Below are 18,969 nucleotides of genomic sequence, written 5' to 3'. Positions count from 1 at the left end.
TAAGTCTAATTGCTGCTTTCTGCCATGGTAACTGAGGCACCTGTCAGGTCAAGCTCCTCTCTGGAGATAACTTAGACTTCTTTCAGATGCGGTGGGCGGATAAAATCTTTCTGTCGAGTAAAACAGTTATAACTCTTCCTAGCATATGCCAATCCCTTCTATGGCCTCAAACGCCGCCCTTCCCTCGAAACAAGTCATACCACATTCATTACCAGAACTGAAGGCCTACGCCTGGGTGCTTGCCAAAGCAGCAGGCACCAAGATCCCCGCCCCTGTAATTCCCCCATCATGGCAGGGCTCTAATTTCACGCGTATCCTTTTCCCTTGGGCTGCGAACTCTTCCTGCGTGATAAAATCCAAAAAGGCTTGCGTGTCTTTCAAGTAATCCTGGAAGTGCTGTATACAGCCGCCAGTATATCCCACTACAAGCTCTTCAACATTGTCACCGTTAGCGACGCCAACTCGAACTGGTTCTGATGGGTCAGGAAGCTCGTCAGCGCAGCGCAAAAGTCCGATAGTGGCCGCCGCAACAATGCCTGCTGCTCGAGTTTGGATAACCTTGGCTATGTGATACAGGGTGTCCGCATGGTCGGATGTCCATGTAAATGTCGAATCCGTAGACAATTCGAACTCTTTCTGTAACTGCTCCAGAATATCACCCTTGTCGCTATCCGGGTAGAAATGACTGAGGAAGGTTGTGGAGAGACCAAAGCGCTGGTGAAGCCCCTGTGGCAGATCCTCAGGCGGGACGCCTTGAACAGTGGTCAAAAAGTCCACAAATATGAGCCTCGCCAACTCGCCCAGATAGCGACCAGCGGTCATGTACTCTAATGGCTGGAAACCAGGGGCTTCGCATGCCTTGTCCAGCTCGTCGTCCCAGCGACTAATCAACCCAAGCATGCGTAGCGGCGATGCTGACCCGTTGATGCTCCATTCTGTGTTTACCGCAATCCCGACGTCCAACAGGTCATAGTCTTGCTGAACACTGATCAGATCCGGAAATTTATTTTTGTGCAGTTTGCTGAACTGGAGGGGTATCGTAGCGTTGCATCCAGTACCGACAATGAGGCCCATGGCTGCTTTCTGATTGGGCGCGGCTGGGTATTGATATACAAAGGATACCAATGTAGCCACAGCATCGTTGGTGATGGCGGCGATTTTTATAGGAGGTAAGCCGGCTGTCCTGTGCTGTTCGTAGCCCTTGACAAGGTGACCACCCAGGTCTAGATCTGATGTGATGGCGAAGCCCTTGCCCATAGCCATCAAAGTAGCTTCGGAAAGCGAGGTCTGCTTCATGGGGAAGCTGAAGGTGACGCCCATGGGCAGCTCTTCGTCCGAAGATAACCCCCAAGTTTCACACCCTTTCCGAACCACCTGTGCAATGTGCTCTCCAACCCATCCAAAGAGATGTTCTGAGTTCTCGTGTTTGAGGTGATCCAGGATAGGCCATGACTGCTCGAGGAGACGATTTAGGCGGCGATCTTGGCCCTCGGATAGGAGTTCCACGAAGCCCACTCTCAAGTTTGAACCACCACTAAAGTCGAAAGTCAATATCAAGTACCGGGTGGAGTGAAAACCATGAACACTGTGGGGGTATCGTACATGTCCATGGCAAGGAAGCTGTTTATCGCACTCATTGTCAGCAAGCTGCCACCACCCATTTCTAATGCCAAGTGCCGAGATGTAGCAACATGGTATGGGCAGATATCGAGAACTTACCGACCGGTGTTCTGGCGTCCCACAGGCCTCAAGATGGACATGGAAATGGGAGTTGGCAGGAACTGACTCAGGGATTCGGTACACAAGTGTTTGAAGTTGGAATAGAATTCCCTCGAGAGTTTCAAAGCAACGGCATTGTCCAGAGCCAAGGGCTTCAAAAACTGGTCGATGGTAGTCACAGCCGACGAGTGCGACATTGTTGCCAATTCGGTTTCTGCTGATGGTTGAAGTTGAGGTCGAGGGGGCTCTGACTGCTGGTAGTTGGCGTTATCGCGTTGTCATGTCTTGTCGAGCTTGAGATGATGATGGCCCTGGATGCTGGAAGAGAGGTCGAGAGGGGTCTGACTGGAGTGAGGCATGTGTTGTCTTTATACAACCGGCTGAATCAATAGTTTGCGGCTGGGCAGTCTTATCGGAAGGAGCAATTGTCCATGAATCACGAGCGCTCGCTCGGGCTTTAGGTTGAATCCAGTAAAGTCCATGGCTCGGGGAGGAGTGAGTTGGATGGGCTTGTGGAGGATGATGTGGATTGTCGCAGAGGACGACCCATTCCGCCCATTCACTAGACTGCCCGGGCCAGGAGGTTGATTGATGTCACGTATCATCGGAAACATCCATCGGAGTTTATACCTAGAGGTAAGTAGAGGTAGGTACCAACCATCAATACCTACCTAGGTAATTGCCAACAAGGACTTAGCAAGTGGTGACAAAGACCCGGGAGCAATCAGCATGCCGCCTTCCATCCCAACACAATGGCAGGCACAACGGCTGATGTGATTAACGACTTCGGAGAATGTTGCGGGGTTTCCAGTTGGGATGGATGGCGTCAACGGGGTTGCGGTTGCTCGCATGTAGCACATAGATAGGTTGCTGACAGCTTTATTGTTAGTAGGTCCTGGATGAATTGTTAGCACACACGTCTCCACTTTCTATTCGGGACGAAGCAATCGAGGGTACCTGCGTGGTGAGACCTTCCATCTCATCAACCTGGCCATGTGGCCACGGCAGAGAGCAAATTGTTTTCGATGACCAAGAGTATTCTCAACAACAAGCAAAACAGATATCGTGGCGATCTTTCTAATAACAGCTCTTCGATCTGGTGATAGAAAGACACGTAGCCATGTCCCGGGAAGCTGTTCGTCCGGGACTGATAGCGGGCAACTGCTAGAGGCACTTGGGTACCTGGGCTAACATTAACATTATGTAGTGCTTCGCTTGCCTGGTCCCCTGGTGCTGATAGAGACTCCGTCTCTGGACATAGGCTAGTAACGCCCCCAGTTAAGCGCCAGGGCATCACTGGGACATCCCATTGCTCCTTAGCACTCCACGTTATCGCGCCTGTCTCCACTTTGGATGGCTTGATGCTAGGTCCGTTCGTGACCCATCTGAGTGACGATGCTGGACCCCAACATCAGATCTGCTGCCTCTCTCCGTCCTTTCCCCCGGACCTCAACTCTTCAACCCTGTCCACCATTTCGAACATTTCTTGAAGCACTGCAGTGATACAAAGTAGGTATATTTACACAACACAGCGACAATTATTGAGTGTTTAGCGATTTCGCAAACATGGACGAAAAAACTCTCTTACCAACGACAACACCAACCATCACCATATCACCACCTACTCCGTCCAACCCCAACAGCAGCAACCAGAATGGCCGCGATAAACACGCCCTCCGTCGCTTCCTCGTCGCCGTCTGCCTAATGGTAATGGTGTGGACCCTGTGCGGGCTCGACATGGACCTCGACGACAACGACATCCTATCGGAATGGTCGCTCGAGCAAATGCCAATAACGACCATCGACACCTTTACCGTACCAATCACCGATATCGACGTTGGCGGTGACGCTGACCACGAACCGGTCCCCCTTGAGGCGCATATCATGAGCAAATGCCCCGACGCGCGAGACTGTTTCCGGGAGTTGGTACTGCCTGCTATGCAGAGGGTGCATACCAAGGTCAACTTTACCTTGTCGTTCATCGGAACGTGCGTACTACGCTAGCAACAAAACAATCCAGAGAGATAGGATAAAGTGGGATGCTGATGATGATTGCAGACCGACCAACGGCGATGATGGAGTTGCTTGCAAGCACGGCCCAGAAGAGTGTAAGTGGGAGGAGATTGTTCCCGTTTTCCGTTTTGGGAAACAGACGGATGTGTCACGGGTGGAGACTGATATGACCGATCTTGTTCTTTTAGGCCTTGGAAACATCATTGAGCTTTGCGCCCAAAAGCTGTATCCCGACCCCAAGATCTTCCTTGGCTTCACCATGTGTTTGGCCAAGAACTACCATGAGATTCCTCAGCGGAGCTTGATCGAAGACTGTGCGCTCGAGCACGCCATCGACTTTGACCAGCTCAACCAATGTGCTACCAAGGATGACGGTGCCTTGGGTATCGGTTTGCTGAGGGACAGCGTCAAGAGAAGCGCCGATGTACGTTTGGTCCCTTCTTCCCGTCATACTGTAACCCAAATTACCTCGCCTCATGGTATTACGTGGTATCTAACACACTTCTTCCCTCCTCTCTAGGCCGGCGTAACAAAGAGCTGCACCGTCCGCCTTGACAACGAGATCTTTTGCATCCGCGACGGCGGCAAGTGGTCTGACTGCCCTCACGGCTCCAGCGTTAACGACTTAGTCCTGGCGGTAGAGAAGCTGTACGGACGTGAGGTCTAGAGCACCTACCTTCTATAGTCACCGTGATTCACTTCTTTAGTTTCCCCCCCTCCTCTTTTTGCTGCTACTGCTGCTACTGCTGCTGCTGCTGCTGCTGCTGCTGCTCCTTCTCCTTCTTCTTCAACGGCCCAAAAACATCCTTCCACAAATCACTTTCCTCCCCAAGCGTATAGCACATGGTCAACTTCTCCATGCCAGCCTCCCCATCCCCCTCCATAACCTCCAACGTTTCAATGATACTATCCAACCCCACCGCTTTGCCCACCGCCTGCGTCGCCCCTGCCTCCAGCTGCACATGCACAATGTGAATGTGAAAGTGGTAATACGTAGGCTGGTAGTGCACATAAAGCTTCAGCTGGTCCTCCTCAATCTGTGGGTACACCTTGGTCGTGGCCTCGACGAATTTCCTCTTCATGTGCCTCAAGAACGGCACATGCTTCTTCTTGAGGTCCCTTAAGCTCCAGAGATCTCTCCGTTCCACCAGCCCCAACAGGTGTAGCGCGTCCAGCGTCTTGCGGTCCCAGTTCAGATCCGGCAGCAACAAAAACCCTTCGTCGTCCGCGTCTTGGCCAAAGGGCGTGCGGTAGATGACGTCCTCGACTTCCTTGCGGCCCTCGATGATGTTGAAGACCCAGTTCAGCCGGCCGGCTTCGCGCTGCGCTTGCATATAGGGACGCACGTGCGACTGGTAGAGGGCGGGCGTCTCGGTCACGTAGCGGACTAATTGGCGGGAGTATTTGGCGATGTGTTTGGGCGTGCAGGGGTAGATTAGGTTGATTTTGAGGTCGGAGAAATCGTCGGCTTGTTCGTTGTCGTCGTCGTCGTTGTCTTTTTCGGGGTCATTACAGTTGGTGCTGCTGCTGCCGCTGCTGGCCATGTACCAGTGGTAAATATCGTTGGCGCCGAGGTTCTTGAGCGTGCGGAGGGTAAGGGGCGCGGAGGAGAGGTAGTCGGTTGAGGTTGGGAAGGGAGCGCGCTCGAGGATTAGTAGGGCCGGTGAGGAGTCGATGGTGCCCAGGAGGGTGGTGCGGCGGCCGGCTTGGTCTGTTTAGTAGGGTGTGTAGAACATGGTTAGTATACATGATGTTTGTGTTGGTGGAGCTGCCACTGAGCTTCCAGATGGCTCTTCTCAATGCAAGTTTCTATGGGGAGAGAGTAGAGTGGTTACGCACCTTGGTTCAATTGGCGCTCGAACTTGAACTTGGGCACAAGGGCCTCGGCATTGGCCTTGACATCGGACATTGTCGGGGCTCGAGTGGTGTTTGGCTCTGTAGCGTAGTGGTCGTACCTATGTACGTAGGTATTCTGAAAGGGTTAATTGGGCTCTATTCCCTTGGGTGTTTGTATAGGAACATCAAAGTGGTGGGAATTTTGGTTGTCGAAGCAATTAGGTTCAGGTTCCGTTGTTTGAAACACACTCGAGGTGACAAAAAGTTGAGACGAACGAACCTACGCCCTGATCAGCGCCTGAAGTGCCCTCCCCCGCAGTGGGGTCAAGCTGCCTTAACTGCGGGATTCCTCCTCCTAGCGAGGCGGGACGGGTGGACACTCAACCAGCCAGCCAACCTAGTGTAGGTGATGAGGTGGGATGGGGATTCCGGGGGCGGGCCCCCTGACCAACCGTTTAACGGAAACCTTGACGGTGTTTTTACCTATCGCCGTCTAAACCTAGACTCAGATGTACCTTACCTAGGTAGGGAGCTAGGTTATGGGAGGAGCCAGCCCAAGTAGAGGTATGAAAATGCCCTCATGTTTCCCAAGTACCTCCAGGCAAGATGGATTTGACCCGGCTTGACACGGGGAATAGGTACGAGTGTGTGTCGGCACATGTCAATTGTCTGCGAGAATCATTTGTAATTGAATTCTCTACATCTTCCCACTTGGCTGCTCTCCTACTCAAAGTTATGAAATCCTGGAACATTACTGCCTTTGGCTATAGCTAGGTAACTATAACCCTACCGTTATCACTTGATAAGCTTGATGTTAACGAGTTTAACCGACATTGTTCAGTTGTATTCATTCCACAATGCTTGGACTTTTCGGCATCGTATCGGGACGCTACCTCGGGAACAACTGAAACAGGAAAAAAAACGGTACGAAGGTGACGTAAAAAAGGTCCTTTTGCTATTATCTTACCATACTATTGTCATTGCTTCAACGGGGGCACGAGAGACAATTTGTCAACAAAATAAAAATCCTATAAATTGTGCTCAAAAGCCTCTTAGGCAACTCTGGACGTCCTGCCATAAGCTACTAGTGTAGAAAAGATATACTAAACAAGGAAAATGTTTGTCCGTAAGGTATGCAATGTGTTATAAATAACGTTAGTGTCTCATCCTCTTTGCATCGGGATGTCATCCTGAAGGACGGAAATTTTCGTGTCCAAAGAACCTCCTTCCTTCCAGCCCAGGGAAAAGGAAAAAGAGATAGAGAAAAGTGACAGCGCTTTGTAGTAGTTGGCGATCGAGCTTCTCACTTAAGCTCATCGATCTTGGCGGAATCTCGTTCCACAACCGCCTTCAAGACTTTTAACCTCTCCTCGGTAACCCTGATTGCCTCTTGGACCTCCCTTTCATTCATCTTCTCCTCCCTCAACTTTTCCTCAGCGGTTCTGTATTCCGCCTCCCCCTTTTTCCTCCCTTTGACGGGCTTTCTGACGCCCATTCCGCCTCTTTCTTCAACTCCACCACCACCGTGCAACCTGTCTAGTCCTGCCCTGTCTTCAATCCAGTCCCAAAGTTCGCTCTCTTCTCTCCTCCACATCTCCTCGTACGCTGCGACTCTCTGTGCGTAGTTCGTGTATCCCATCAGATCTCCATGGCCGGGGACTATAACTGCGCCGGAGCGAGAATTGTTCATTCCAAGTCGAAGCCAGGTTGAGATCAAAAGTCCTACCAGCACACCGTAGAGTATATTTCCAGTTAGGATGGGACGCAGAGGATCCACAACAGGACCCAAGAATGGACGAAGAGGTTCCAGTAGCCCCCAGTCCTGCTTCTTAGCCGGCGTGTGCTTGACGCTTTCTGCATCACTGGTTGGCACAGACGCAGCCTTGTTCTTGCGGCCGCGCTTTTTGCCTTTGGGTGCTGCACCATTGGTTTGGGTATTAGAGCGAGGACGAGATGAGACGGCAGCCTTGAGCGCTACAAAGAGGTCTTTGGCGTATTGCGCTTGGCCTTCGTTTGCACCACGTTCAATTGCACCTGTGAAGCGTTAGTAAGAACCAGGGTCTGATTGAGCACGGGGAGTGGATTGTACCTTTAAGCCAGCTCTTGCCGGACCACTCGATCGTGCAGTTGATCTGAACCCTTGTCGCGTTGTTTTCAGCCCAAGAGAGACAGTACTTGGTCTTGACCACGAAGATGTTGCCGTTTGGCACATCGGGATTCTGCGTCGAGACTGTAACATTGACAGCCTTTTCAAAATCAAGATTGTCAAGTTGTTCGGTAACCATGCATTTTGTTTGCTTAGGTCCGATGGAAGCATTCAATGGCTTGATATAGTTGAATGTCCGGGTCTTTTGCTCGTTGTTGAGGCCCTTCTTATCGTCCATATTGATCTCAAAGCACTTCTGGTCGTTAAGAAGCCACTTTGTCATCCAGGCTGACGATGGTGCGCCAAAGAGGAGGTTGTAAACCTTACCCAGCGGCGCGGGAACGACATCGTCGCCTATAACTCTGTCGTAATGGGTTGCGGCGTCTCCGCACTCGGTTGGTGCATGGGTAGCCGGACCAGGGAAGTCATCCGCGACTGTAGTTTGCGCTGTCTCGTCCTTGTTTTCCGTACTGGCCGCACCCATCATTCCCGACGGCTTCCGTGAAACTGCTTGTTCTCCGGAGGCATCTGCTGCGCCAGCGTCTGATACCTGTGTTCCATCTTGGTCGTCTCCGTTGTCCTCATCCTCGTCGTAAACGTCGTCCTCACCAGCACTGCCGCTTTCATCGGCGGATCCGGAATCGCTGCCCCCTTCCGGTGCCGACGCGACTTCCGTTTCGTCGATTTTTTCGGTCCTGTCACCGCCAGTACCCTCCAGTCGAACACCGTTAAGCGAGCTCTGCAGGTGAGGATGGCCCAGTTTCCAAATCTTGACAATCAGGTCGTAAGTACTATCACGGCTTGTGAATGAGGCGAAAATGTGCTTGGCATGAAGCGTAGAGATTTCCAAGCCGTTCTTGAAGACAAGGGCTGTCATTCTTTTTTCAACGGCAACAATCTCATCGAAACTCATGACCAGGGTTGTGACCCATCCGAAAATGTTACTGCTGAAGCACAGGTGGCCCTCAGACACGTACAGTCTACCGTGGACAAGAATATCACGCTGAAGGGCGCAGCTGTAGTCTTCAATCAGGTAATCATCGTCCGGAACACTCTTGAAAAGGGTATGGAAATCCCGGTTGCGCCTCTTATTGGCAACGGCGAATCCCGTGAGCTTGGGGGCATTTGCAGGAGGCGCCGAGCCATTAGCTGCGGCAATTGCTGCAGCGACTGTGTTCCCGCTTGTCCCCGAGACGGCACTGGTGGCACGTTTCCTTCGCCTGCTAATGGCGCTCCGAATGCTACTGCTTCGTTGAACTCCCGATCCTGTCTTGCCTTCGTATACGCTCCCGTTCGGTGTTGTGCGTTCCCCGCCGGGGGACGCTTCATAGAGCGACCGGGTCCGGTAGATATTTGCGTCTTCAGGCAGCGCAAGCTCGGGATTGCCATTGGCGTCGATAGGAGCAGACTCGGATCTTCCTCGAGCTTCGTGTTCGGTGACTTTTATAGTTGCCGGGGCGGGAGCTGTAGGTGGCGGGTCAACTATGCCGAGGTGGCTGAGACTCAGGTCGCCATTCCCAATCGTCTTGACTGCAGGCTCCTTGGACCCCATATCTGCGCCGGGAAAGGCTTCCGTAGCTGACTCGACTTCCACGTTGTTCACGTCGTTGTTGCTGCCTCCTTTGTGACTTGTGAAACTCGACACAGATCTGTTCTTGCCGTTCCCGGGTGCCGCCAAGTTCGCGCTTGAGATTGTGCTGCTTAATGTGTTTGCTGTGTTTTGAACAGCCGAGAACATGGAAGAAAAGAAGTTCGCAGTTGGGTTGCTCGGGTTTTCGGGAGTCGGCGTCAGGGGAGCGGAGGTGATGTTGGACAGTTTGCTCGGACCAATACTGCCGGAGCCGGCCCTGCTTCTGCCCCGTGGCGAACTCATGTTCCCTATCAGCGCATGCGGGTTTCTGCGTGGGCTCGGTGGAGCTGTCGCTACTGGGCTATTCTTCGCTGACAGAGCAGGCGCACTATGATCTGTTGGCGTAGGAGGGGTGTTAATGATCGCCGGGGCTGCTGAATCGGTAGTCGACTTTGGTGGCGTTTGCGGAGGAACAAGAGGGGTGAGTTTCTGGCTTTGTGAGAGTCGGCGGATCCGGTCTGTTGCCTTGCTCAAGGTATCCGTTACAATTCCAGAGGTATTTGGGGAAGCGCCCGTGTCGCTAACAGTGATGTTGGGAAACTGCTCTGTGCTGCCTTCTCCCGATCGCAAGATGTCCTGTTCTCGGCTAGCGGAGGGGACCCTTTGGGGCAGGGTGTCGTTGGTTGACGCAATTGCTGTGTCAGCTCGCTTGGCAGAATACGCGGACTCGAGGCTGTCGGTGCTAGCTGCAGGCAAGGCCGAGGAGCGAATGGACAAGTCGGGGAGGTCTGATTCGGGAGTATGGACTTCTGGAAGATGGGCGGCCTGCACGAGCGGTGACGACGTCGTCAGATGTCCAATCTGGGAAGGATGGGTCGAGATTGGGGTGGGGCGGACTGACGCGCTGGCACTGAAATAGAAACCGGACTGTCAGCTCGTGGGAGCGGAACGGGGAGATTGGGGCCAGCCAAGATGACGATATACAAGAAATAAGCCTGAAACGGGAGGGATAGGGATAAAACAAAAGGGAGAAGGAATGTTAGGATGCTAAGGTTGAGGAAGAGGGTTTGTGAGGCTGTAACTGGGAGATGGGAAGCCAGCGTTCTTGTAGAGGAGGTTCAAGTTACTGCGGTATCCCTCTGCAGCACGGGGGAGGCGCAGAGCCATGGAAGACCCCAAAGACGGGAGAGCAAGCGACGGTTCCCAATGTCTTTGTGGTGGAGACGTCCAATGTTGCTCCATTACGGCTCCGTGATCCTGGAATCTTGGATCCCCTGTCGTCGCCTACAGACTCTCCATTTCGCTCGGATTTAGGCGCCTGGAGCCACTGAACTGGGACGCTTTTTGGGGAGAATGGAAGGGGAGGGATGGACGGAGACGGGAGGTAATAGACTGGAGACTGGAGGGGACTGGAGTGTGAAGAAATGGAACATCCACTTACGATTCAGGGTCCGGTGTCGACTCGTATGGTACCGGCGTGGAGAGCGGTTGGGAGTCGGGGTATTCTGAATCGGCGTTGATGTTATTGTTGTTGGTGTTGTCGTCAGTATTACTATCCACCCCCTCTGAGGCTGGTGACCTCGACCTGGAGCCTGCTGTTCGTGTCTGCGCCTGTGCCTGCGAGGCACTTGTGGACTGCAACCGGAATCCGGGGACGGGTATGGGGACCGAGACTGCATCATCGGTCCCAATCGAGCCAGTGCTGCTAAGACTTGCTGATTCTGCCAATGATGACCGTCTTCTGCGGCGGTCGCGCCGCTTGGCCACTATCGCTTTGGGGAAAAGCTTCTGCAGGCCGGTGGGTGCATTATCCATGATTCAGACAGAGGGGACTTGTTGTTGTTGTTTGCGCCGTGGTGGTATCAAAGAAAGAAAGTGTGTTCAGGTGATGAAGGCGACGTCGCAGTGTCGTCGGTCGTTTATTGAAAAGGGCAGGTTGTGTGTGTTCATTCCAGTCGACCGACGTGAGTCGTGGTGATGCAACAGTGTGTTTGTTAGTGCTGTGATAATATGCTTGGAAGCTTCGAATCGATGGCTCCCTCCTTTGAAACCATTGGCGCTATGACATCGTCATTCAAACCTTGATGGCAACCCTGAACCACTCAGCGAATCCGAATCCTTCTTCAAAGTTCAGCAAGCAAGCAAAACCAACCTCAACAGCAGTTGGCTTGATGTAGTTTGGTTGGTTTGGTGTAGGTACCTAGTATTCGCTTACACTTGTGTTGCAAACTGTGCTTGACCTACGTATTTGGAAAAACCGAGGCCTCGTCCGTCGTCTTGTTGTCTTGTCACGTTGTCTTGTTGCCAGAAAGACGTGTGAACCTGCCTTCAGATTTAGTTGTTTTTCTTTTTTCAATTCTCTATCTATTTGTTTTTTTCTCGCTCCAGTGCTTGTTTCCTTTTACGAAAAGCTCCTCTTGACGACACAGTGACGGGAGCGACGTCTTGCGCAACAACAGCGACGAGGAACCTGCAGATGTAAAAAGTCTTGACGGTTCCTTTTGCCTCTCATTTCGCAATATCCGAATATCCCCCAGAGATCGCTATAGTGTACAAACCATGCTGTTAGATTCCCTATCGAACAGCGTCAAAAACAAACCCGCTAATTCCCCGGCCCCCCTGCCCGGGCTGTACCTGGTGCTGTACCCCAACCTTGCTGATAAGATAAGACGAACCCTCGTGGCCCATCAAGCCCGTTAAGCTGAGGTCAACTCCACCTCCCTTGCCGCTGCTCGTCCGTCCTGGATGCCATGTCATCAACATCAGCCCCTTGGTGTTTGTCCTTGTCTTTCATACGAGCATACTCGGCAAAGTATTGTCTTTTTGATGTCAACTCTCTGTGTTTTAAGGCTTTGATCATTCCCAGTGGCCTCTATTTATCAAGTCTTCTTCGACACTTAGGTGCTACCTACCTCTTGACACTCCTTCGCCCCCTTGTGGTTCCCGTCGATGTATAACAACAGGGCAGACACGAAACACTTGCTCCATCACCCTCCTGCGCCCACCTCAGCGCCGATCTCGCCGTCAGAGCTTCTCTTCTAATTGAAGAAACACGGGTTGTTCCTGACGATCCATCAAGGCGAAAGCGCAGTGTATCCCAACGGGCTTCTTCTCCAACTCGAATGCTGTGCAGCCGTGCCTGTACGCGGACACAGAAACGCTAACCATCCTCATATGCATGCCACAGGTCCATCCGCGGAAATCATAAAGTCCATCAACATTTAATAACACAAGCTCAGAAGCAGTTTCAACATCCCTGACGAAAATCCTACATGTGCGCGTCCCTGTATGCCGCAATGCTGGAAGAACCACGCGATGCCAGATGTGGTGGATACATAACGGCTTTCTTTTATAAGTGCCCTCTCCGAGCCAGATTGTCAACAATTGGCGGTTAACAACCGCCCGGCTAGCTCAATCGGTAGAGCGTGAGACTCTTAATCTCAAGGTTGTGGGTTCGACCCCCACGTCGGGCTCAATTCCCGATGTTCCTGGATCACCAGGACAACATCCTTTTTTTTTCCTTTCCCGCGTATAAGGGTCTTCCTCTCTTCGTTTTTCTCTCTTCGTCTTATTTTCTCCTCGTTTTGGTCACCGCCGATCTCAAGCATGTGGACTGATGTTACCGTGTTTCATGTTCCTAGCGTCACTTTGTTTTTTAATAACCCGTTTTTGGGGGGGGCTCATATGGAGCAGGGAATACGCGGAATTTGCAGTTGCAGTATGACATGGGTTAGATTATGAGTTTCCCAATCTAATTGGATAACATCCTTGATTGGAGCCTCGACATTAGTCCAGCCGCATCCTATCTCTAGAGCTTCAAAATAATGTGTTTGGAATATGTAACTGCTGCCCTTCTTGTCAACACCCGGTATCAAGTATTTTGAGCCGCTAATGGTCGTCGCAATGGCTTCCAATCGCTGTTTGCCAGTCTTCATTGGTGGGTGGTTATGGTCGGTGTTAGTGATTGGTTCGCCGATGGGTCAAGGCAGCGCCCTATTGTCTTGCAGCCAACGAATGTCGCACCAACTCTCCGGCTTTCGCAACACCCCGCCATCACCTGCACCTAATGTATCACAGCAGTTTATCTATCCTCTTCCCTTGAACCGAGATCAACCAAATTATACCTCCTGTGCTGTCATCGCGTGAAATATCAGCCCCCAGAAATTTGTGCAGATGCATCTAAAGTGTACACAAGAAGCATGGATTTGTCTCCCCTAGTAAAGGTACGTTCGTTATTGGGCTGTCGGCATGTGCTAGTTGCCTGCCTCTCCATCGCTTCTCCCCCCCCCCTAGAGCCACGCAATCGCATCTGGCCAGGGCAAGATAACCGAGATGGAAGTCGATGTCGGATGAGCTTAAAATCTCGCTAATGATAGCACACCCCTAGGCCCACGACCATGCGAGAGCCGCATCAGTTGCGACCCAGACCGCCGACACCACGGTCGCCATCATCCACCATGCCCAGGCCGCCGGCGAGTTCGCAAACGCTGCAAAGAGCACTACGAGCACCGAGGCTCTACGGACGCTGGCCCTCCTAGAGCAGCATCACAAGCGCTTGGCCGAACTACTCAAGGTGCCAATCGAGCCGACAAGTCAGCCATCGAGTGTGGATAGTGACATTCCTGAGGAAGATGAGGAAAAGGCATCAACAAGTCAGGATGCCGGGATTAAGTCAGCCAAATCGGACAGGGCTGGACCGCCTTCGCTCGCCACATTACCCAGCGCAGCTAAACCCCCGCCCACTCTTTCGCAACATCCCAGATACCGTCAGCGGGACCTTTCCTCGTCCATTGCCAGCAAGCTTGCGTCAGCAAGAGGGATAAGATCGAGATACCAAGGGCAGAGCCAACCGTTGAACCCCAGCGTGTCCAACGATCAGGCACCCGGCAACTTGGAAGTCCATCCCCGGAACAGAGAGGGCTCGCTGAGGGGTGGAAGCAAGGGAAACGAAGTGTCTGATAGAGCACAAAAGCAACAGCCGAGCTGGGTACCTCCAGGGAAAACGTCACCAACCAAGGAAGATGCGGCTGGTTCCTCTTCGAAACCTCAAATATCTGGCCCCGACTCACCTACAGCTACCGATGACGGCTTTACAAGATTTTACAGCACATTCGGTAGTCTAATCAACCGACTTTCCGCGCCTCTAGCCTTCGCCGGCCTTCCCTTGACAGCCGAGGACTCGTCGGACACGGCTAGCCCGGTGCTCTCCCCGGAGATCGCGCCGCGCTCAGGGTCAAAACCGCCCCGGCAACCCAAGGCCACAACTGTTTCTGCCTCGAGCGACCCGGATCTTACCAAAATCTACTCTCGCGCCACTCTACGCACCCTTGCTCGCGATGGCCACGCGCCTGCCGACTCGTTCTACGTGGTTCCAACCAGCGGCCACACCGCCTCCTATGCCAGCATCCTCAACCACGAGCAGAAGGAGAAGCGGCGCCTAGCCGCCTCGATCCACGGCCACCGCGACCACGGCAACGGTAATCCCCTGGACGACCAGGAAGAAGACGAGGACGATTTTGTCGACGCTCGGGAGTCGCAAATCCAGTCCCCGCCTGTTCTCCCACCATCGTCATCCTCGGCTGCTACAAACCCCTCGGCCTTCCGCAAGAGGCTAGGCAGGCCAAAGTCAGAAAAGGATCTGACCAACGTGATCGAGGAGCTTCACATGGAGAACCAAACGCTCAAGGATGCGCTCGACAAGGTGAGCAGGCGGCTGCATACGTTTGAGGTCCACTCGCAGACTTCAACGCTGGCGTTGGCGCAGAGTATCCGGTTGCAGCATCCTGGCACTGGCACTGGCACTGGCGGTACCGCCGGTCACGGTTCGCCTATCAATGCTAGTGGCGTGATGGGCGCTACCGCCCCGGGTGCTCGTCCGGAAGAGGTGGCGGCGCTCAAGAGAAGGAATAGAGAGTTGGAGGAGCAAATGATGAACATGACGAGGCAAATGGCGGTTATGGAAAAGGATTATGACAAGCTGCAGAAGACGGTGGAGAAGTATAGAGAGCGGTGGGAGCAGTTGAAAGCGGGAGCCAAGGCGAGGAGAGAGGCTCAACAGAGCTTGAGTGGACAGGGGAGTGGTGGGAATCAGGGAGAGGGTGGCGGTGCTGGTGAAGCTGCTTGAGAAAGATGGGAAATAAAGCAAGATGTGTTGGGTATATGCATATAGAAAGAGTGAAATAGAAGTATCATGTCTATCAAACAGTCCTTCACTTTCACGTACCTCAACTCCAACCTCAACTCCAACCTCTGACAACCTCTCGTCAGCCAAGCCCCTGGTCCGCAGTTCCCCACCTCCCAACCCCGACAGCCTCCCTTCCGTCCCATCACCGACGACAGCCAACCATTTCCCACTCTTCTGATCCCCGGTCTTCCGGTCTTCCCGTCTTCCGTCTTCCGACCCCTCTCGGTGCCCGGTCTTCCCGACCCCGACCCCGTACCGCCACCGGGAACACCCATGTCTGATCATGCATTAAGAAAGAGAATCTCCACATCAAGGTCATATGATGTCACTTATTTGCCCCAGCGCATTAATCGAGAAAAAGAGACAGATTGCGGTATCGACTTCGGGGTGAAGACTGGTGAGATGAGTAGTAAAAGTGCTGAGCGTGGGGCATGATGGGTTGGTTGATTGCGGAGGGGCTTGAAAAGATGAAGTTGAATGGTAGTGGACAGATGGTGCGCGGACGGATGGGTATGGTATACCACACTCCAAGGGGAGATGGCATGGTTGCTGAGCAAGCGGGAATATATATGTACATCTGAGTAGACGTGATGATAGCGAAATGCCACATCCCCAATATGTATCGAGCTGATAAAACATAGTAGACATCTGGTATAACTTTTTCCCCCGCTGTTCTATCTAGATGACTGTAGACATACTCCTGTTGATATCTGGGCCTTTGCATCCATCTCCCCGAGGCAGTTAATTTTGATGAGTTGAACATCGTTGCTGCTCTTCCTTACACTTTACATTTCCCTTCTCCCTCCCCTTTGCCCCTCTCTCCTTGTCCATCCCCCCAACTCCATTCTTTTTCCCCCGCCCTCCCTATTACCAAGCAGTAATATCCTCCACCTCCGCCTCTCCAAACGTACTGCTCTTGGTAATCTGCCCAACGGAGCTCTCCGCCGCCTCGCTACCCTCGGGGACATCCTTGTTCATAATATCCGGCAACACCTCCCTCAAAAAGTTGAGAATGTACCGGTTGACCTGTTCAAACTGGAGCAGGAACGCGTCGTGGCCCTCAGGGCTGTCAATCCTTTCGAGGCGACTATCGGGGATATGCTGCGCCAGCTCCTCCTGCTCGGCAAAAGTAAAGAGCCCGTCGCTCTCGATGCCCAAAACTAGCGTGGGCTGCTGGATCAACGCCAGCGCCTCGGCGATGCTGGCCGCCCGCCCCCGCGAAACGTCGTGCGTGTCCAGCTTGCGCGTCATGGCGATGTAGCAGTTGCTGTCGAAGCGCTTGACGAACTTGGAGCCTTGGTAGCGCAGGTAAGACTGCGCGGAGAAGTATGTGGATTGCGGGGGCATGACGTCGCCGCCGGTGAGGCTGCTGGTGGTGGTGGTGGTGGTCTTTTGGGGACCGTGGAACTGGGGGTCGGATTGCGCTTCGTGGGAGGAGGCATTGCTGGCGGCGGCGGCAGGGGCATCGACGGGTCTGGCAATGCCAGTGCTGTCGTTGCTGTTGGAGCGCGACAGGCTGGTGCGCTTCACCTTGTGTCCATCGTTGTGGATGTGGAAGTGCGCCTCCGAGGGGGTCGACGGGGTGGGCCGCTCCCGGATGATCTGCCGGCGGGACGGATCGGGGGTGTTCCGGCCGAAGCGGGCCTCGAAGGAGTTTCGGCTCCGGTAGGTCAGGAGCGCGGACATGCGGGCGGCTCCGAGACCGGTGGAGGGGGGGTCCTCAAAGGAGTAGTAGCCGTCATCATACTTGGGGTCGGCGTAGATGGACTGGCGCTGAGCCTCACCCCAGCTGATGCCCCAAGCGCTGTGCCTGCTCGACGTGGCGATGGGAACGACGCATCGCACGTAGTCCTTGCCAAAGTAGGCCCATTCGAGAACAAACATGCCGCCAAGAGAACCGCCGATGACGGCGGCTACCTGGCGCACGCCCAAGTCGTCCAGCAGCAGCTTGTGCAACCTGACATCGTCCCTGATGGTGGTCAGGGGGAATTCGGGGCCGTAACGGCCCTTGGTCGGATCGCCGTCCTTGGCAGTTACGGGGCTGGCGGTGCCGTAAGGACTTCCCAAGCTGTTGAAACAGACGATGAAGAAGCGCGAGACATCAAAGGCCCGGCCAGGTCCGCCCAGGAGGGGACCCCACCAGTCACTCACGTCGGCGCTGCCAGTCAAGGCGTGGCAGATGACCATGGCATTGTCACCGTCGGCATTGAGCGTGCCGCGGGTGGTGTAGGCCACAGGGACATTGTGAAGCGTGACACCCGACTCTAGGGTGAAGGAGGGAATCACGGCAATTTGCTGGTCTGGGATGAGAGCCGCGAACGGATTCTCGGGTTGGGATTGGATTCTTTCTTGGAAGTATTCAGCCACCGTTCTTTGACAAGGCTAGGGCAGGCATGGGAAGGGGACAAGCGAGTAAACTGACCATATTTGGGTCGGGCCTGACCAGCAGTAGTGGTGTTGCTCATGATGAAGTAAGGTGAGCCTAGACTCTAGCGTTTGATGAGGGATGAGGCTCGCAGACGGAAATGTTTGTCTCCTGCGCGGTTGCGTCACTGTTTAGATCCCCGAATTATGTAGGTCAAGTCTTGGCCGAAAAACAAACACAGAAACGGAAAAAAGATCCAAGACTAGAGTTGGTGCAAACGAGAAAGGTCAAAACTTGGTCCCAAGCATTTAAGGAGAGGCCGAGGCTATGACTCCAAAGTCCCTTAGGCACTACACTAATTGCCGGTCTAGAAGGGAACCGGAGGGAACAACTGGCAAAAAATGTCACAGGCGTGGATGGCGCAATCACTAGACTGGCACCGGCCGTGGTGGAACTGCTCCTCAAAAAGATGACTCTTGAATGGACAATCGGGATAAAGAAAGAAAAAAAAAAAGAGGGTAATGTCGGTACAAGGCCCAGGTAGATACCGGGAGGGTGTTAGGCATCGTCACCAAAAAGAGAATCACTTGCAGATGGACGCCGGCAATCGGCCATCTGGGGCGGGGACCAGGGGGTGGCTGGCCCGTGCATAGGTCTCCGGCATCCCCCTCGTCCTGGAAGCGGAGGGAGGAGGACCTGAGGAGGAGGAGGAGCCCCACGCGGCCCACGAGCCAGGCACACTCCACACTGCAGCTCACAGTATACATACAGTACCTCCACAGTGCACTTCCCGGCGCCTCAGGGTTTCTGCCCACTGTCTCAAGTTTGCAACAACTGAACTGAACTGAACTGAAGTTGCAGCCTCATCTGCAAGGCTGAGTCCTGCCTCTTCGCTCCCGCTCTGCCACAGCTCTTATCGCGTCCCCACTTCTTTTTATCACTGTCCATGCTGAGGTGGGACTTGGAACAGCGGACACAACTGAATTGACTGGCAAACCCGCCCAGTACAAAGGTACCTACACCACAACCAGAGCTCCTACGATTTGACGCGCTAAAGTACTGGCACAGCAAACCACAACCCAGACAGACGCCGCAACTGCAACCAGCAACGGGCTGCAGCTACATACTAGACTTAC

At 53.4% G+C, this 18,969-nt stretch overlaps 6 protein-coding genes and 1 non-coding gene across 7 annotated transcripts; 3 read left to right on the top strand and 4 right to left on the bottom strand.

Annotated features, from left to right (window-relative positions):
- Positions 1–225: 225 nt before the first annotated feature.
- On the bottom strand, positions 226–1,916 carry B0T23DRAFT_432598 (actin-like ATPase domain-containing protein; the record flags this gene model as incomplete). The annotated part of the gene is made up of 3 exons (XM_062840390.1): positions 226–1,534; positions 1,585–1,620; positions 1,720–1,916. The coding sequence occupies 3 exons, from the start codon at positions 1,914–1,916 to the stop codon at positions 226–228; spliced, it is 1,542 nt and encodes a 513-aa protein (XP_062688797.1).
- A 1,099-nt stretch (positions 1,917–3,015) lies between these two features.
- Positions 3,016–4,504, top strand: B0T23DRAFT_389400 (uncharacterized protein). The gene is made up of 4 exons (XM_062837808.1): positions 3,016–3,707; positions 3,778–3,827; positions 3,921–4,156; positions 4,253–4,504. Exons 1-4 carry the CDS (start codon positions 3,286–3,288, stop codon positions 4,397–4,399), a joined length of 855 nt encoding a protein of 284 aa, XP_062688796.1. The 5' UTR covers positions 3,016–3,285; the 3' UTR covers positions 4,400–4,504.
- B0T23DRAFT_389398 (HIT-like domain-containing protein) lies at positions 4,417–5,833 on the bottom strand. The gene is made up of 2 exons (XM_062837807.1): positions 5,572–5,833; positions 4,417–5,443 (listed from the first exon to the last, which is right to left on the bottom strand). Exons 1-2 carry the CDS (start codon positions 5,639–5,641, stop codon positions 4,473–4,475), a joined length of 1,041 nt encoding a protein of 346 aa, XP_062688795.1. The 5' UTR covers positions 5,642–5,833; the 3' UTR covers positions 4,417–4,472.
- Positions 5,834–6,575: 742 nt separating this feature from the next.
- B0T23DRAFT_389396 (uncharacterized protein) lies at positions 6,576–11,278 on the bottom strand. The gene is made up of 3 exons (XM_062837806.1): positions 10,726–11,278; positions 7,658–10,194; positions 6,576–7,602 (listed from the first exon to the last, which is right to left on the bottom strand). Exons 1-3 carry the CDS (start codon positions 11,097–11,099, stop codon positions 6,872–6,874), a joined length of 3,642 nt encoding a protein of 1,213 aa, XP_062688794.1. The 5' UTR covers positions 11,100–11,278; the 3' UTR covers positions 6,576–6,871.
- Positions 11,279–12,684: 1,406 nt separating this feature from the next.
- On the top strand, positions 12,685–12,757 carry B0T23DRAFT_t377. Its single transcript has one exon. It is a non-coding gene; the product is annotated as a tRNA-Lys (tRNA).
- A 413-nt stretch (positions 12,758–13,170) lies between these two features.
- On the top strand, positions 13,171–15,503 carry B0T23DRAFT_389391 (uncharacterized protein). Its single transcript, XM_062837805.1, has 2 exons — positions 13,171–13,507; positions 13,672–15,503. The coding sequence occupies exons 1-2, from the start codon at positions 13,484–13,486 to the stop codon at positions 15,406–15,408; spliced, it is 1,761 nt and encodes a 586-aa protein (XP_062688793.1). The 5' UTR covers positions 13,171–13,483; the 3' UTR covers positions 15,409–15,503.
- Positions 15,504–16,335: 832 nt separating this feature from the next.
- B0T23DRAFT_423588 (homoserine O-acetyltransferase) lies at positions 16,336–18,326 on the bottom strand (the record flags this gene model as incomplete). The annotated part of the gene is made up of 2 exons (XM_062839834.1): positions 17,891–18,326; positions 16,336–17,816 (listed from the first exon to the last, which is right to left on the bottom strand). Exons 1-2 carry the CDS (start codon positions 17,931–17,933, stop codon positions 16,336–16,338), a joined length of 1,524 nt encoding a protein of 507 aa, XP_062688792.1. The 5' UTR covers positions 17,934–18,326.
- Between the last annotated feature and the right edge of the window lie 643 nt (positions 18,327–18,969).

Source organism: Neurospora hispaniola (genome assembly GCF_033458365.1).
Source record: "Neurospora hispaniola strain FGSC 10403 chromosome Unknown B0T23scaffold_9, whole genome shotgun sequence".
Classification (NCBI taxonomy): Eukaryota; Fungi; Ascomycota; class Sordariomycetes; order Sordariales; family Sordariaceae; genus Neurospora; species Neurospora hispaniola.
Note: the sequence above shows the minus strand (reverse complement) of the source record. Positions and strands in the feature narration are given on the sequence as shown.